We start from the raw sequence: 19,620 nt of genomic DNA on the forward strand, positions 1-19,620 counted from the left end.
GGGCAATGCTCTCAGGCACATGGTGTGGTTCTTGGGGTGTCCTGCTGTCCTGCTCAGGGATGATTCTGATGGGTCCCTTCCAACTCAGCATAATTTATGTGTGATTCTAAGATTTTAATCATGTTAGCTTCTTTAAGCAATCCTTTTAAAACATTTTGTGCCCTATTGAAGGGAATCCCTACCCCTAGGGGCCAATGGGGGTTACAATGATGTATTGCATCACATGGGATTCTTCCATTTTCCCTGAGATTAAGCACAGAAATGACAGCATTTCAAAAGGGCAGGATCAGACCCCTTCTAGACCTGGGGAATGATGCTCATTTGTGCCCACCCTGGATGATGCTGGGGGTGACGAATGCCCTGGACAACATCAGTGAAAGGACTACAGAGCAACACTTACCAGCTGTTGTGTATTCAACAGCTGATATAAAGCAGAATGAACTCAGACTTGGAAAAAGAAGAAGAGCTCTCTGCTGCTGGGAATTGTGGTGAGAGACATTTTGGCAGTTTATGGTTTTGTTTTTGCAGTTGTTGTAGAACCTTGGGCATAGCTCTTTCTGAGTGATCCAAGGTACTCCCATAGAAGAAATCAGCAATGCAGAGTAGCTGTGTAGGGGCAAGATATTTTGCACATATGCAAAAAGAGGCAGCACAGTAAGGTCACAAAGACAGCAGTTGTACAAAAAACAACCCCCAGGTGAATGTTTTGTTTACTGGGGCTTTGGGAGAGGCATTTACAATGAAGTCACCGAATTTATTTATTCAGAGTCCTCTTTGTTTCCTGCTCCTTTCCTGGCCATGCCTGGGGGATGTTTCCATGGAATAGAGCCGTGTTTTTCACTTTGCACCAGCCTGCTCAGCAACAGCCCATACCTCCTTGTTTGAACTGTTCCCAGCAACCATTCTCTGATCATTTGATGGGGTCTTTCTTCTCCATCCTTCTATCATCTCGTTTCAGACAAAACTGTTGTAGGTACATTCACTACCACATGATTTTTTCAAAAATTTAAATACCATGCACATGAGAACAAATATCTACAATTATTGGATAAAATTTAAAACTTTCTGCATTCAAGCATCAAATGGTTCCCCTTGAGCTGCAATTGGTACAAAACCCCTTGAATTTATCTGTTCCTGTAGTAATCCTATGGCATTTTCATAAATTTTCACTTTTTTTTCTCCTTGATAAAAAATATGACCTCATATGTTCGCAACATGAGTATGAAATACGGCTTTATCTTTGCATGCATCACAAAGGGCCAGGAATCGAAAACCAAATCTCCTCTGGCCACATGAATCAACAGTAGTTGTTTATCTATTAAAAACTGCCTGTCTTATTTAGCCAGAGGTGTTTTACAAATTTTGTTGTCCAAATGCACCACTGCCTTGCATGAAATATAGACCTTCAAAGCCAGATATAAGAACCTGGGGTTTGGCTCTTATAAATAAAATAAGCAGAAGTTCCTAACAAAGCCAGTTGTACAATAATGTGAAATGACCATTTTCTGACTGAGCTGGGAAATATTGGTGGCTTTACTCGGTACACTCATTTTTAAATTGATAATGGCTATATAATGTAGGCAGACCTGAGTCTCATTTAAACAAAAGTTTGTCCTTCCTGTGGTCATTCAGAAGCTGTGGGAAGGAATGGCGCCTTAATGGTGATCAGCAAGACCAAATCCACGTCTGCCATCCTTCTTTCTTACCACAGCGGCTTTGCTCTGTTTAGATTGCAGATACCTACCCTTGCTGTTATCTGTTCCTTTTGATAAACTCTGAAATGAGAGGAAATGCTCTTGCATCATTTTCTGGAGTCCTGTTTCCTATTTGAGATTTGAGAAATGGCTTGTAGCACCAGGACCCTTGGGAACTTCTTTTTCTGTGTGGAAACTAATCAGAATAATGAGTACCGTCTGTGCAAATTCAATATTAGTTCTACACCTAAGGTCAAGCAGAAGTTAATGACTATTTTTTAAGTGCAGAAGTCAGTTATGAGACCAGCATTACATTTCACACTTTTGTAATTGTAAAATAAAATGCTGGAGTAATTTATGTTCAATTGATTTAAACTACAAAGCATAAATATCATAGCATCCCAGATTAGGGTTTGAGAGAAAATGGCATCGTTGTCACTTGTGCAATAGTTCATTCACTGATTTACAAGTACCTTTATTCCAACTTGTGCTTGCTGTGCTTTTTACATACAGAGGTGCTGAACAATGCTGTAAGCGGGGAGTCTATCTCTAATAATTTTTGCGTTTTCTTTGTTTCTTTAATTAGCTGATTTACTCAGCTGATTGCACAGCTGTCTGGGCAACACCCCCCCAGGGGTCTGCCAACTGTTTCAGAGATATGTAATGTACTCAGTGAAGGGAAATCTGTATGGTAATTTGCATGTCTATATGCAGAAGTAGTAGGAAGGAGTAAGAAAGCTCAAAGGCAATTTTTGTATTGCTAATAAAAGGAAACATGTTAAGGATGAGCTTAAAAAGCTTTCTCTTTTCAGTAATTTCTTGAGAAAAGATTATTCTTTCATGGTAAATAAGGAACCAATTCTCAGTTGGAAGGTTTTGTTCCTGGGATTATTGCTCTCTTACAAGCAGCTTTTGGGGATTTCAGAGACACTCAGTGCTTGTTAGTTTTCCCCTTTGGTTTGGAAACAGAACTTGGAAAATGCAGGAACATGCATGAGGATGTGATCTGGTCTAAAATGGTCCCCAAATCCGAGGTTTGCAATGCATTTACTGATTGTTCATCTTCTTTTCCATTGCTCAGCACTAGTGCTCTACATAGCCTAGAGGATCTGGCTTTTAGTTTCCCCAGTGGTGTCAGTATGAGCTATTCATTTTTTTCCACTGTGATAAATTAATAAGCATCAGCAAACATTATAACACTGTCAAACAGCTCTGAGCTGCCATAGTAACCAACCTCTCTAGAGCTCGCTGTGTACCCTCCACGAAGAACAACAAGGGATATCACAAGTTCCATTGTTCAAAATAACAGTAAAGTTTTCAAAAATAATGAAATTAGCTTAGTTATGTGATTTAAAAAAAATAAAAGGGGGGGTTGTGTTTTTTCTTAAAAGCTTCACACCAGCAACTTCCATCGGAAAAAAGCCCCAAAACAAAACAAAACAAAACAAAAAAAACTCCCCAAAAAATTCCAGAACAGAAACAAACATCCCTCTTAAAAATTCGGAATATAAGAAGAATCTACAAGTTGTGAGCTTCTCAGAGGCTGACAATAAATCAACTGGTGCAGCTGCTGGCAGTTCTGGAGCCTTCTCCCCGGGGAATATTCTTGCAGATTCCTGAGGTCTTGTTGGTTTGACAGGGACAAAAACACTCCCACAACAGTCTGTAACCATCCAGCAGGGATGAGGCAGTGAGAGTCTGCTGGCATGTCAAATAAACTAAGTCCTTGCGTTCAGAAGTCTCTTTAACTCTTCCAAGGTGGGAATATGTCTCCTCTCTGTAGACAGCACGTAGGTCCTTTTACTTACTGGCTAGATGAAAGAGATTCATACATGAATTGCGATCACAGAGTGCTGAAAAGACTGAAACCATACAAAGGGCAGACTAGTTTGATGTTCTAGGATGTTAGCAGGGTGAAGAACAATACTAAATAATAAATTAATGTCTGCATTTGAAATGAAGGAGCATCTCTGAGTCCACAAGCGAGGCAGCCTCAGGGCTGGCAGAGCTTTGTAGACAAGCAGAGCTATCTCTGGAGGGGCTCTGGGGGCAGGGAAGTCCCCACGCAGCCTGTGCAGTCCCAGGTGAGCCGGGCAGTGTTTGTGCAGCTGGAATCCCCCACGCTCGGCTCCTGCTGAGGCTGTGCCGGAGGGTTTGGTCCTAGGAGCAGCCTAGGGCAGTGCAGAAGCCTGTCTGCTGAAGGTGGTTTATGGGCTCTTGTCCCCAAAAATCAGGCAGTCCTGTCCCCAAAGATGGATCTGACAGCAAGCTCAAGGGCTGCAGCTGGAGCTGTGTGGCACAAGGGGTCTGGCAGCAGCGTTACCTTCAGGGGTGTCCTGTCCCCCTGGCTGCTGCCTGGATGTTCTGTTCTCAACCAGGTTAGCAGTAACCCTTTGCCAGTCCACGAATCCAAATGCCTTATGGCAGAACAGAGGGGGAACAGTCAGTACAGGGGTGTGGGACAGCCAGCAGTGATGGGAAGCTAAACTGGAGTGGCTGTGTGGGTGCCACCCAGAGCCAGCTGCTTACAGATGGGCATGTCCTTGCCTGCTGTTCAGCAGCAAAATGGTTAACTGCGATGGCAGCCCTTTCTTAAGCATTTAAATAATTAGCTTTCACAGTTGACACCCTATTAAGCCAAAGGAGGAAGTTCACACCTCTCCTGGTGTTATTGTTCCAGTCTGGCTGGCTGCAGCAGCGGAATGACTTCTGGTGCCTTGGTTTGTGTTGAGAAGGTTATCTTTGCAGCCAGAAGGGGTAGAAAGAAGAAATTTCATTTATAGAAAAGGAAGAAAGCACAATAAAGCAAAGCCTCTGGGAAGATAACAACGCTGTGTGTTCCAGGAGTTGCTTTATGCGTGGATTTTTTTTAACTGTCCTTCCCACTTCCAGTTGGGCAAATGATTCTGCTGTAGTGAACAAGACAAAGCATTAAAAAAAAAAAGTGCTTTTAATATGATGTGACTTTTAAAAATCTTGCTCATAAAATGTAATTAATGGGATTAATTACCTTCAAGTTTGTGGCATAAAGAAGAGTGTGTCACGGAGGCACTGCTCTGTGGGTAACCTTGGCAGATCCTTCCGTGGGCAGGGGAAGGTTTGTAGTGCGGCTGGTGTCTGTTGGTACCCTCAGTGGGTGCCAGCCTGTGTAGCTAAGGTGACGCCTTTAGCCTGTGTGTTGGGTTCCTTGATGCTGGAAAGACAAATCCCTTCCAACGCCTTGAATCTACACCAGACTTTGTGCACGGCTGTGGAAGCAGGGGGAGCAGGGTTGGTTGGTCCCAGTGCGAGCAATGGTTATGTTCCCTTGCCTTTCACACCCCCGTGGGATGGCCGATTCTGCTGTAGTAGCAGGTACAAAATGATTTCTTTTGGTTTCTTATTTCTTGTTTATTTTTTCTGCTGATTTAATGATCTGAAATGGAATTGCTAAAAGACAAACCTCTCCCCCACAAGAGTTCTCTGTCCTAACAAAAGTTTGCAGAAGAATCTAATAGCAAAATCTCAGCTCTGCTCTGTGGGGCCACAAGGAAGTCAGATCAATGATGGCCTTTGTGATCCTTAAGTGACCATAAAACATCAAAATCCTGAATTCCCCAGACTAACTTGCAAATGGACGTATTTGAACTGCACATTAGCAAGTTAATGCTCATTTGACTTTTTTTTTTTTCATTCACCTTTCCTCCAAAGGAGAAATGCTGCAGGTAGAAAAGGGAATTGATCACTCTACATTTGTTTGTATTTTTTTTCTGTCTCAGGTCTCAAGCCTGAACCCAAACATAACATTAAATGGATACATATAGATCAGGGTAAACTACCTTTGCCTTTCCCTTTCATTGCTGCTTTGTAAAACATGCTGGGATATTTGTATCAGGGAGCAAAGCTGGATTTATAGTGTTGGAGAAGGAAATGTTTGGCTCAGCTCCAAAGTTCACAACTTTTTTTGTATATACAATTCCAGAATCAGCATTTGCCTGGGAAATACTTTCCCATCCCACCCTAAGCTTCCGCTTGCTTTTCCTATGGTTGAATTTGCAATGTCAATTTTTTTTTAATCAAAAAAAATAAATGGCCAGCCAACAGTAAGTAGGAAATTATCCTTGAATTCTTATATTTTGTGACAGAACTTGTATTGCTTGCACAGTAACCCATGAGAGCAGTGCCTGGGCCAATTCAAGGAATGTCTATGAGTGGTTATGGGGTTAGGAGGCATACTGTGTCCAAAAATACTGCAATCAGTTTCTTACATGTATGTGATGGCCCTCAGTACCATAAATTTCTAAAGTTACAAGAATATTTTAAGAAATATGTGGGTTTTCTCTGTTTTATAGACGAAACACATAGTAACATTTTCCTACAGAAACCAAGAAAATATAATTAGGGGTTATTGCTTGTGGTCACTTCAGTCTTCAAGGGACTGTGTTCTTGTGATGGGAAAAAGGTATGAGATGGTGTGATTCCTTGAGTGCTGCTCCCTGAGTGAAGTTAAATGGTTTACTTGTGGCTGGTCCTTATGGGTTTGCATAAGAGGCAAGGAAGACAAAAAAAATCAAGTTTGTGATGGAAATTTAGTGAAAAAGAGGTCAAATGCTCCTTCTCTCCCAAGAGAGCTGCAAGAATGTCAGTGTGAGGTCTGTTGTTTTTCTTTTTCCTTTAAGAAAATATTTACTGCTTCTTTTCTACATTCCTTACACAGTCTAAACAACATTGAAGCCAAGGAGAACTGGGTCTGGATGATAAACTTATTCAGGTTTTTTAGAGCTGAGTTGTGAAATTGCTGGTATAAAAACTTTTTCTTCATTTTTATTTTTTCAAGCCATTCACTTAGAGTGCACTTAAACTGAGGCACTTTTCTCATCATCTTTAAAACTGCTCATGTTGAAATCATTCAACACTCAAGGATAGCTATATTCATTGTGGGTTGTGGACATGCACCCTCTTTCTCTTCCCCTCTGTGCCAGGTAAGAGGTCTTGCTGCCCTCAGTTCTGGGTGTTGGCTGCTTGTCACTCTCTCCCTGGCCAGACACCATCCTCTCACCTGCCCGCCCAGCCAGGTCAGCCAGAGGTGCTGCTCCCTGAATGTCTGCCCGTTCACTTGGGTTGAAGATGATCTGGGGTGTTTGCCCTGGCACTGGGCAGGGAAGGGGACACTTGTAATTGAGGCCTGTGACAAGAAGCCAGTTGGCAGGCACTAACCTTTTCCCCTGGCACAGCTGTTTGTGGAGCTCCCATCTGCTCAGCACTGTGGAAAAGCTGTCTGGATCAAGGTAAATCACTTAAACCTCGACTCATGGCCGTGCTACCAGCAAGGTGCCACTCCTCTAAATGCCATGATTAATAGCCGGAGTCTGGGGGGATATTTTGCCCATGAGTGCCTACAGCAAACTGATTATCGAAGAGATCAGAAAATTGAAAGGAGAATTGGGGAAATGTTCTGCTAACGCAGACTTAACAATTTGAGAAATTGCTCAAACAGCCAATTTTTAGCGTTTGTTAATGCCTTCTGGCATTGAAGCACTCCTGTCTCAGGCAAGCTGTTCTGTAGGGGTCAACAAATCAATGTCCTGAATGCTCCGTGTCTCCCGCAGTGGCAGTGGGTAGAACGGGGTCATTCTTGTGTGGGACTGTGCAAGAGGATGAGGAAGGCTGGGAGATGGGCTACACAGGAAGGAACTGCACAGACCCCCCAGCCTGGCTGGATAAAGTAGGCTGCCTTTAGAAACCCTGCCCTGCACCAGAAAAGCAGGAGTCACACATGGCTGCTCAGGCCATCCCTCTCTTTGCTGGGTCATTACGTTGTTCCTTTTCCAGGCTGGGGCAGAGATATGCCACCATATCCCAGGAGTGTTTTGGTTTTGCCTAGCTTTAAATATCCTGGGATCTAATGCCCATTGTACATGCTGTCTGTTGCAGCTATAGTCTGACCCCCTGTTCTCAGCATTCACCTTGAATTTCAGAGGTTTGCTGGTAAAGTGATGCCTGTAAACCCAACGGTGAAGATTTATGTCAGAAATCTGATAATGGATTTTAAAAGATCCTGTAATGGAATAAACTGTATTGACAGAATGACTTATTTCCCCTTTTATAATTGCATTTTTATTACCTTTTTTTTTTTGGATAGCATAACTGTGGGGGAAGAAACAAAATTATGTCCTATATGGCATAGCAATATCAGCAGCAATCCTGCCATAAGAAAAAATAAATCTGTACATTTTATTTTAGAGGTCAAGAACAGTCCAAAGTTACTTTTCTTTTAAGTTGCTAGATGCTGCCCAAATGTTAGGCTGTTTTTTTCTGCAGCAGACTCAGAGCACCCAGGCAGACCCACCAAGCTGGACCTCATGGCTCACGTTAGGTGTATGAGCTTGGCCATGGTAACCTGGTTATGTCTGGAGGTTATTCAGGCTGAGGGCTGAGGATTGCGTAGGTGAGGATGCCTGGGGAAGGTGGTACTGCTGCCTGCCAGCCCTTCTCCTGCTCCCTTTGCTCATCAGTCAAATCCTGGGCTGCCTCAGCTCGCAGACATAGTTTTAAAGCAATGCAGGACTGGTGATCCTTGCCTGAACACACTGTGCTCTGTGCTGTGGCTGTTGGGATGCAGCCTGATGAGCAGCTCAGGTACACAGGGGCAAAGGAGAGAGGAGGTGGGCAGGAGGAAGTGCACCAGCTCAGCCCATCCATCAAAGCCATGAGCCATAAGGTGTTTTTCAGGGAATAAATGTGACAGCTCTGCTGCTCAAGGACACTTCTGGTGTCACAAATGCTGTGGCTAAACCAGGAAATCACTCAATATGTACTCAAGATATTTGAGTGTGGTTCTTCTAAGGTGATGTGTACAGTATAATGTACACCTAGCATGTGTTTTGCTGGGTCTGACTCTTCCAACCTGTCACATTTCAGAACATCTGAGGGCTCAATGTCCCACCAAAATACAGCAGGTGGCTGTGCTGACTGAATGGGTAGTTTGGGGTATAGATAGTAAAGCTGCCTGTAGATGAAACTGTTAGCAATACAGAAATCTGAGGTGTTAATTCACAAGAGGTTCCTTGTTTCTTTAGCTGGATAAACTCCTAGCTCTGGTTTTGACCATTCAGGGGATTGAACAAGTTTGATACAAAACTTTAAAGTCTAGCAAAACTGGCTTAAGTGATTTAAGTAATGTTAATTGGATGAGGTTGCTGGTTTCTTCTTTTGTGCCAGCAGCAAAGAACTTTCAATAAAACATCTCCTGCTACCATTTATTTCTGGAGATGATTTTCATGGCTAGTGGTGATGTTTGTTAAGATTGACATCACTTTGCTTACAAAGAGTTTTCCAAGTCTGAGGTGAGGGATAAATCTGCTTATTTTGTTTAGTCTGACCTGACCTTCTACAATATAATGGAAGAAGAGGGAGACCTTATTTTTTTTTATTGCTTAGGAGTCATGATATCTTGTTACAGTGTATGGAAAAGTGGAGTTCCTCTAAATGTCATTGTTTTATCAGGACTAACAGTAGCATGTCTATAACTATTTAGTACTGGATTTTACTGCATGGGGAAAAATAAAGTGTACTGTATTTAGCATTTTTCCAAACCCAATAAGGTGTACCTTATAGGATCTGTCCAAAAGCACTCCAGGGGTTTACTAGAATGCTAAAGTTTAAACATTCCTTGCATGGTCATCCTATTTGATCTAATGCCACTTTGCTGCTTTTCGTGATTTAAACCTGCCTGCTTCCAATATATTCCTCTTTCTTATTTTTAGCAATTCATCAAAATGAAGAAAACAGCAGCCAAGAAATAAGAGGACTAGAAGATCTCAAGGATACCTCTGATGCACAGGTACATGTGTAAGATTAATGGAGTCTTGGGAATGTTTCCAGATCTACGAGTTGAGGAACTGCTTTCAGTAGCTCTGGGAAATGGATATTCCTCGATGTTCTGTGCAGGGAGCATGTAGGAGCGAGCAAGTCTGCTGGATCTCATCTTATGTGACTATTTAGAATAAGATTGATGATTATTCTGGGAATTAATCCCATGATGTTGCAATTGGACAGCATTCTTCAGCTATCTTTCTGCTCCTTTTAGATAATACACGTAGCATATACCAGATGTGAAAGTAAAATGAGATGTGTTTTAGGAGGCAAGGGCATATGACATTTTGATTGAATTTTAATCACTGTAAGTAGACATGCAATGAAATAGGGATACTTATTAGTCACTCCAGTGCGAGCAACAACCTTCTTCTTTTTTTCCCTAACTGCCCTCATTTACAACCAAAGCACATTTCTGGATATTGCTCAGGAGAAACTAAACTGCCTTTAGAGTATTTTATTGTGGGACTGCTTACCCTTTTTAATTCTGTGAATCTTTTTAGATTAATCTGCAATTCATTCAGTCATTCCATTCACATGTTCAAGCTGTGCAAGTGTAACTGTAGTGCTCATTGTACTGGTACTGATTATTGCTTTTAATTTAAAATTGATTTTTCCCAGTCTTGACGGGTTTTTTCTCCTTCTATTTCTCTTGCAAATGTTATGTTCCCCACCAGTTGCCACCTTTTCTCCTTCCCCTATATGCAGCTTGCAGTTCCTGCCTCTGATTTATCTCCCTAACATCTTGCCACAGTGAAAAGTTGTGTGCAAGAAAGATGGGATTTATGCTGATGTCTGTGAGCAAGCCTAGCTGAAAGGGTACGAGCCATGTAGCCAAGAGTGCATTACAGAGATATAGGAAGGACCCAGAGGGAAACACTGACCTCACTGCACAAAAATTTGGATTTCTGTTTTTTCATTGGATTTTTTTTTGGGGGGGAGGGGAAGGATTTAATGTATTCTGAGTTCTACTTAGTTGCTGTAATTATTAGTTTTTGGAAAATATTTATTCCTATCTATGACATAGACAATGCACATGCAAAGCCCCTATGTAGCCAGCTAATAAGATTACCCTGAAATAATTATAAAAGCCCATAAAAAATTATTATTGGGGTATTGATTCACCCAGACTTTAATTGACTGGAAACCATCTTCTAAAATTTAAAAGAATATGAAGCACATTTAAAATTGTACAATTATTAAATGAGCAGTTAACAAAAGTGTTCATGTGCTCTGCTGGGAGGAAAGCAGGAGTGTTATCAAATCAGTGTTTGCTCCAGTTTGTTGGCACCATAAAAAGGACATCAAGTGAAGGCCAAATGTTTGTTTGAGTTTGTTTTAAAGGAGTGAATGATATTTTTCATTTTAGTGGAACTGTGCATAACTGGAGCAAAGCAAGGCATCCTGTCTTTTGAGGCAGTGGCACATGGTTTTAAGTTTTCAGGCTGATTGAAGGTGAAGCCAGTAATAATTATATTTTTTCACCAGCTACAGAAAGAGAGAGAGGTATGGTGAAAGAAAACCAAGCCACCACAAATCTTCTGTTAATAGAATTGAAGGGTGTGGTGCCTGCTCTAAAGAGTGCTCTGTGGGAGAGAGGCTTGATCTACACTTGAGTTAGTTGACAAAACTGGTAGAAGTGTGGAAAAAATCTAGCAATGGGATTTTCAAAAGCAAACTTGCTGTAAACAATGTAAATTATGTAAAGAAAAGATCCCATCTTGTCTTCCTAGGGATGTGTTAATTCACCTCTGTGTCATTGCTAGATGCTCATTTATGACCTATGCAGAAGGAATATTTTCCAATGGATATGCTGAAACAGAAAGTATGTTGTCAGCATCTTCCTCTTTCTACCCTCAGTAGAGACTAATTTGCTTTCATTTCCATTAAACTTTTAAAAATTTCATTTCAAATGTTACATAAACACACTAAATTATATAATTTTGAGCCATGAATGGTAGTAAAGCTTTACTATAAGGTGCATTCATTTATCATCCATTAAGGTAAAGACAGTTAAACTATGCAACTTTTTGATTTTTACCTTCACATATGTTAGTAATTGTATCTGTTTTGGTCTACACAAATTAGAGGTCTAAGCACCAACAAGGGTTTTGGAGAATGTGTGCCTGCACAAAATGAAAATCAAAATTGTGCTTTGCAAGTAGGGTGACTTGCCTTTACCCTTTTGTCTAACAGCTTCCAAAGTATTGCCTGAAAATTAAATTCGTACTGAGAAGTGAAAATGACCAGTAATTGGCAACTGTCAACATTTTCCTAACCAGGTTTTAGAAGCTGTCATCAATTAATTATTTAATTGACCTGGATGTTTTCTTACAGCTATTTAACAGAAGGATTTGTACTGAAAAGTCAGTATAAGTGAGGAAACCAGAACTAAAAGTAAATGGTTCATAGTTTTTTTCTTAATTATGAAAAAACAGGTTTAGCCTTTTGTGTTTCAAGTGCATTCTTTACTCCCAGAGCTAAACATATGCAGTTAATTTAATAATACCTTAACCCTCCCAGAAATTTTTTATCCTCTGGAGACCCAATTAAATAAGAATTTTTTTTTCATGTTCTCTGCAACTCTTTAAATGAAAGAAGCGTGACAGGAGGAGGGGACATGCTAAAACACATATTTCTACTTGGTGGTTGTTGTAGGTCATGGGCTACTTCTCTGGACTCATCCTGGTTCCAGCCAGGACAGGGTTAGTTTTTCCAATAGCCAGGACCCAGAGGTTGTTCTATACCACCTCACATCCTTGGTGGGGGCAGGGGAAGGGATTCTCTTCCAGGCTGGGATATTGTGGAGGAGGGATTGGTTGGGTACTGTCTGTTGTCAAGGGGTTTCCATGTGAATCATTCCTTATTTATACCCTGTATATCATTATTATTGTTGCTGTTACTGTTTGTTTTCTTATCTCATTGCTGTTTTCAGTAAATTGTTCTTGTCTCAACCTGTGATCTTCACCTTTTGTGCCTCCAATTCTCCTCTTCAGCTACCCAAAGGAGAAGGGTGAGGGAGCAAAGGTGCCTCATTTAGTCTCAGTGGGAGCACTAAACTGGGGAGTGCCATTCCTGAACCAGGACAGCACAGCAGGAAGGTACAAAAAGTGCCTCCACAGTACTAAGAGCCCAGATCCAGAGAGAGTCAAAATCTTTATCATCCTGAAGTCCCAGTAGGTGATACCACTTTGGAGTTGTCCTTAGCCTACATGACACTGATGTAATACTCTGCTAGAAGCATCCTGCAGCCATGAAATAAGCAGGCTTGATTTTGTTGATGTCCCCAGGCACTCAAAGTGCTGGAAGTGCAGACATCAGGACTCCCAAGTCTTAGGTTCCCTGTGCAAATTACTGGAGAAAAAGGAGAATATTAGGAAACAATTGATCTGACCATTTTTAAATGTCTACTGTAGAGTGAAAAAAAAAATATATCTCTTCCTAAACACCCCTTTTTTCTCTATGGATTAAACAAGCCTGGACAACTAGTTCACTATATTCTTCTACATTTGATAAAATGTAGAAGTCTTGCTGCTGATCTGCAGGGGATAAGAGTGTGTCAGAACTGGTTTATAAACCAATGTCTTTGATTTAGAAGATAAGGGACACTGAACTCATGGACTATGTAAGGAATTTGAAATTAGGCAATGTAATTCCTTAAATTCTCAGTGGATTTCTGACCTTCAAACCAGGGAGTAGGCGCTTTATGTAGGGAAGCTGGGTTCCTCAGGAGGAGCACAGGACATTCAAGGGAGAGGCTGTATCTAAATCCTTTATTCATCAGAGCAGTCTGATGCAGATTTGTGAGGAGATGTCTTCACCCCGACTGGAAGAATGTAGGCATGTGCATGTAGGCACAAATTTCTTTCAATAAGCTGGATAAAGATGACTCTAGATTTGGTCATGGAGCCCATTTTTTCCCATCAGCCTTCAAGAACTTATTCATAAAATGGATTTGCTTTCTTCTTCAGCTAAAGAAATCTTAACCCCCACTTGTTAGCTGGGGAAACCAGCAGGCTGTAGGATGATTTGGGTGGGCACTCACTCTCACACCTTCATCTGTCATGGACAGGAATTGCTCAAGGCCAAGGGATTGGACCCTGCAGGGTTAGCAAATCAGGGCATCCCTAGTTTTTGGGCCTGACTCACAAGATGTGTTGTGAATTCTGGAGTAGGTAGTGATTTATTTAAACTCAAGATGAACAGCAGAAAGAAAACTGTGAAGGAAGTTCAGCAGAAAAATGTTTATTTGCAGATTGCCTTTGAAGTCACATAGCCATATCATAGGTATGCCACATGATGGGCCCTCCCAAGGCATCTGCAGCTCCCATCAGGAAACATTTGTGCTAAGAAAAGCGGTGTGGTATCATCACCCTAGGTCTCAGTTATGCAGAGGCCATATCCATAACCAAATCATGGACAGTGATATCAGCCACTGACTTTGCAAGGAGCAGTTTAGCCCACATCAGCTAACTTTGCAATGAGTCTCTACTGTGCCTGTGTGCAAGCATGAATCCATCTTTTTATATGTATCTATCTGACATTTTTAGAAAACAACCATTTTGACAAAACAGTATCAGCATAGCTTGAATAACAGAATTAGCCAAAAAAATATAGCTCTAACATAGCTTTTAAAGCAAATATAATTTCCTTCCCTAAACAACATCTCGAGATACATATTTGAGATTTATGGAATAAGTAACTGTAGCACAACTGTCTTTTAACTCCCGAGTCTTGCATATGTGAAAAATGGTTGGAGTGGGAGCAGAGGGAGTTGTAGACTGTTATTTTTAGGAGTGCCTTGTGTTCCTTGTGTTGCACTTCATTCTTTTTCCAGGGCTGTTCCTGGCTAACTTTCCCATGAGTTTTTAACCTCTTGCTCTGTTCTCTTATGTAACAGGAAACAGGCTGACAGGAACAAATAAAACACAGCATATCTGATAGTTGCACTCAGAGGAGAGGTTGATTTAGTTAGCCCTGCCTTCTTTCCTCCAGAGCAGATGCATTTGGAGATTCAGATGTGTTTCTGTTCCTCTCCAGTTGTTTCCCGGGAAGCAGTGACTTGTTTGTGCTCAGCAAGTGGCACCGAAGTACCGCAAATATGAGAAAACAAATGCATTTCTTTTAAGTTTGAAATTTGTGGTGGTGTCATGTCCTGGGACTGTGGATTTAAGTATCTGTTTGCTCTTTCTCCCACCCTTAAGGCAGGAGTTTTATGCAAGCTTCAGGGAAGAGATGACATCGGACGGATTGAGCTGGTCCAAAAGCTGGCGAGAGAGAACTGCCAGTTTTTGCAGGCGGATAGAAAAGCACTGGAGAAGGCAGAACAGGTAAGACATTTCTTATTTGGGTTTTTTGTTTCTTTTGGGTAGGGGAGGGAGATTTAGGTCACAAAACTGAAATAGCAAAGCTGATGGTCAGAATCCAGGGCACACATTAGTCATGGAGCTGTAGCTGCTCTCCTCTGGCATTTAAATTTCCCTTAAAGTGCGTTCAGGTCAATAATTGCCAACACACTCAAATTATTATGTTGTCATTAACTGTCAGATGCTGTTATTAATATCTTATATTAGGATATAGCAGATGATTTCAGGATGCTCTTTACCAAATTGTTGGGTTTTACGATGTATTTAAATAATGTATTAGGCATATGAATGCTTCAACTACTCTAAATTATCTTAAAATTACTTTTCTGCAGGCATATTTGGATGCAAGTATTGGCTGAAAATTTTCAGCATGAGTTAAAGAGAATGGTCTGGATAGGGAGTTCAGCAATTTGATTTTTTCTTTTAAATTGTGTTTTCAATCAAAAGTTACACTGAAGAAAGCAGCATTCTGTTTAATGCTTCTGAAAGCACTCATTCAGATGTTAATAACTGGGCTGAAAATTCACAGAAACTTCACTGCTTTCCTTATAGCACAATGTCTCCTAATTTGTTCTCCTAGTAAAGACTTCTATTCTGATTGCATATTCATCTAAAGGTGCAGAGGATAATAACTGCAAGAAACAACAAAAAATCCACCTAGTCTTCATGTCTCTTGCCATTGTGTATATGCAATTTATTTCATTTTCTGCTCACTGGACAGTAGAAAAAAGACTTTTACTTTAGAAAAGAAATACTTTTCGGCTCTTCTGCAAGTTCATTCCTACTGAAATAAGGCTGGACAGAGGAAAAGAGAATGATTAGGTGTTTTTTCAAAGCTTCATGGTGTTCTGTTTGGTAGGGTAGATGGTCTGGTCTGGTGTAGTTAGATGTGTAATTGTATCACTAAGTGTGCAGAAGGGAGGAGGGCAATTAGCAAAGGCTAATTACCCAAGATAAAATTATTTCTTAGCTGACCCTGTAGCAATGGATGTCTGGAAGAATTTCTATATATCTTTAACTGTATCCACAAAGAACAATTAAAGGTTGAAGTACTTAAGCAAAGATGATTTTAAACTGGGGCAGATTTCTATTGTGTTTCAGGATTTGGAAACAAGATTACAGATGTGTGAGCATAGATGAGAGGGGGATGTTGGGACTGTTACTCAAAAAAATTCAGTGGATATTTTTGCTGCTGCTCTGGTCTTTGCAAAGGGTGCTGTGGACTCAGCTGCAGCTCTGTAGCTGCACAGATTACAGTACAGTTCCAAAAATGGAAAGGAAAGCAGCGCTCAGCTTTTCTTCTCCTTTTGAAAAGTATGGTACTTAACAGTTGCTGCTATTTAGGAGATGAGTGACTTCAGTTTAGCAGGAGCTCCAGCAATTTGCTCATACCCATCCTGAGCAGCATAACACAGCAATTACTGCTCTCAGACAAGGATATGCCTTTAGACCTTTAGGACATGCTTTTGGAGGTGACAGCAGAGAGACGCTCAGGTCATTCCTCGTGTGCCCTTTTTTTCTGGGTGGGGAATGTCCTACAGCTAGTGCTGGCAATAATAAATCATGGTGTGTTTCTTCCCTCTGTTGTGCACTTTGCTGGTTGTTGTAGGGTGGGTCCAGGCAGCCCATGCCCAGATATTAGAGAGACCTAAAGTCTTTCTTGTGGGTGTGTCTGGTAAGCCCCCAACTAGACCACTGACTTCATTAGGAACAGGCACTCTGAACATGGGCGAGGTTTGTCATAGCTTCTCAGTTTAGCTGACTCAGGTAACTTTCACTGGAAAAAATACACACACTGCCATGGCGGGGCAGTGGGTTGCATATGTTCAGGAAGCCATGAGCTTCCATCCCTTCCTCTCCCTCCCTTCCTTCTGTGTGCTCTGAGAGCTGATCTGGTGCACGTGCAGGTGACAGGATTTGACTGGCTGGGCAGGGTTCACTGCTCCAGGCAGATATCCCCCCTCTTCTCCAAGGAGAAAAGCAGCAGGCTGAATTGTAGTGAGTAAATTATAGTGAATACTGCTTGGATCCAGGATTTCAGCCCTTCCCATCTCATCCTGCTGCTACAAAAGTGATGGCAGATTCATTGGCATTGGCTTACTCTCCAGTCCCTTGGGCTCATTGCAAATGTTAGAGGAACAACATGTTCAGGGCGTGGTATCCTTATTATGTGTAACCTGCCCATCCTTCTTTTTTTTAATTAAAAAAAAAAATAGCTTTTTTTCACTGCTTTCTTTCTAACACAGGGTGATGGGCACTCAGTGCAGGATAAAATGGAGATGCTCTGTGCATTTTCCATAGGACTCTCATTTCTCAGCAAGTATCCCTGCCCTAAAGCTTTCACCAGCTTTCCCTCCTGGGGAGCTCAAGCTGGGCTTTGGGTGATCTGCCTTCCTCAAAGGAATGGCATGCAGTCTGTAAATGAGAGGCCTGAACACTCTGCCAGGCTGTTCTCCCTGCCCTTGGAGAGCTTGCTATCTGGGCTGGCCTCCTGGCAGCCCAGCTCAGAGCAGAAATGCTGCTGGCTTGCAGGGCTATGTGTTTATCAGCCTGGGCCAGTGTCACTGTTAAAAGCTAGGGGCTTTATAACCTGCCTGGAAGTTAAGCTGCTCTTTCCAAAATGGCCAATGGGAAATTTTGCCTGAAGCAGAGTTCTCTAGTTTTTTCTCCTCTAGGAATATGAAAAAAACCCCCCAAAACCCCAACTTGAACACGGAGTTAGAATTGTGCATATGCATAATTCCTCTCTACGTGCTCTGTGTCCCAGGCATGTGATGGGAAATGGAGTTGTGGCTCCTCCTTGTGTGTTACACCCACTGTGTTTCTAAAGCAGTACAGCCTCACATGGGTTTCCAGCATTAAGAGCAAATATAAATGTATTATAATTGAGCTCTGGTGATTCCTGTGCTTTCCTGTAAAGAAGAAAGGGTTCTCAGCCTAATCGAAGAATTTGGTACTGATTTGGTAGCCCGATAACTCTTTCCTGTACAGTGGATGAGGTGTGGAGTGTGATAGGGAGCTAGATTGATTGGCTAGGAGGACTGGTAAACTCTCTTGTCATTCAAATAAATAGTCACCATCTTCATCTGAGTTTGAGTACAGAACTTAATGACTCACTTAAAGAAAATAGATGACACGCGGATGCAGAAGAGGTTTTTTGGCAGATAAAGTACCTAAAGCTGTTTTTTGAGGTGTGGTGTTGGGAGGTTGTGGTCCACAAGGAACAGGTGAAGCAAGGACTGGTTTGGGTTGCTAGTTCAGGAGATGAAATATAATTTTTTTTCCTCAGAAAAAACAGATGGTTGGGAAGAGGGAATGTAAGTGACAGCTGGCTGGCTCACTGGAAGAAAGCTTGGTTTGGAACTAGTGGGTGGGAGAAGGGATTCCTTTAGTCTGGCTGAGTTCTGGAGGGTGTAAAATCGGGATATATATATCTAGATCTGTAAGATGATTTGTACAAAATCAGAAAGTCCATGCTGCTTTCTTTTTTAGTTTTCTTTTATGCTATTATTTTGCATTTATGGTCTGAATAAAAACAAAAAGAGCTTTGAATAACTGTAATAATTTAAAAAGTTCTGTGCTCAGTTTCTATCATATGGGAGCTGCTAAATTGATTTTGACACTGGAAGCTGGCAGTGACCAGGTTAGATTGGTACATTGGAACTGATGTTCCATGGTAGCACACAGTGCCAGCTTCTTCTCTGGTAAATAAAGTGTTTGAAAAGTGCTCTAACCATAATGGTGCTCACAGGCTTGTAGAGAAAAACAAAAACTAACAATGATTTTTTTCCCCCACTCCCTCTTCCTAATGTGTTAGAATAAGGTGCTTAATGAAGGCACTGAACGGTAGGTATATGTTAAGTTGCCTAAAACTTCAGCTTAGCTAATGAATAGAAAGTAAATAGAACTAAAGAAACTTCTAAACAGGCAGATAAGCTTCTTCCCTGTGCTTCTGCATTCCTACAAGGTATTGATAAATAAATAAAATGAAATTATTGTCTAAAACACGCAGAAATTATTTTAATATCAAGTGTGGGATAGCATAAAAATACTATGCAAGCTTGCAGTTCTAATTTTATCATTACATGCAAATCATACTCAAAAGCCTAGGGAAATGTGAAACTGGACATTTGTATTTTTATGTAATTTAAATATTTCATTTCCTTAAAAAAATTGCTTTGACAGAAAATAGATGAAAAATCTGTGTTGAAATATTCAGCTATAGAGCAAGCCTGCTTTTTGCAGAGGCTTTCTTATTATTAGCATTAATTATAATATAGAAAGCAAGCTCTGTGTGTAAAGCCACTTGAAGTCATTTATCATATTTTTCCCTTCCAGCATACATTTGGATTGCATTCAAGACATATCTGCACTAAACCATAGTTTTTGAAATTCCTTTAGTCAACTATAACTTGAATAATGCCTTTGAGATAGATGTGAAAATGTGTTGTACAGCATTTCCAGTTATTATTTCAATGAAGTGTTCCACTCATTAAGAAAATCATGTCTGTTTATGGCGTCATTGTTTAAGTAAAATTGTAAAAGGGCTTTTCCCCTCAGCAAATGGAGAGAATATTTTAGATTATAGTATCATTTTCATAGTCAGATCAACTGAATAAGATGTTCACAAACTGACAGTAATGTTCCAAGGAGGTTCTTACAGTACTTTGTTGCATCAGGAGGAAGGGGAACATTTCCTAAATCCA

The 19,620-nt window shown here is 41.0% G+C and overlaps 1 protein-coding gene across 1 annotated transcript in view; it reads left to right on the forward strand.

The window, feature by feature from the left end:
- RAPGEF5 (Rap guanine nucleotide exchange factor 5) overlaps positions 1-19,620 on the forward strand; it is a 153,072-nt gene that overhangs the window by 50,418 nt on the left and 83,034 nt on the right. Inside the window, exons 8-9 of the mRNA XM_084223193.1 lie at positions 9,440-9,516; positions 14,753-14,878. Coding sequence (XP_084079319.1) covers positions 9,440-9,516; positions 14,753-14,878 — 203 coding nt within the window. The remainder of the gene's footprint in view (positions 1-9,439; positions 9,517-14,752; positions 14,879-19,620) is intronic.

This window comes from Fringilla coelebs, assembly GCF_963513975.1.
Source record: "Fringilla coelebs genome assembly, chromosome: 1".
Lineage (NCBI taxonomy): Eukaryota > Metazoa > Chordata > Aves > Passeriformes > Fringillidae > Fringilla > Fringilla coelebs.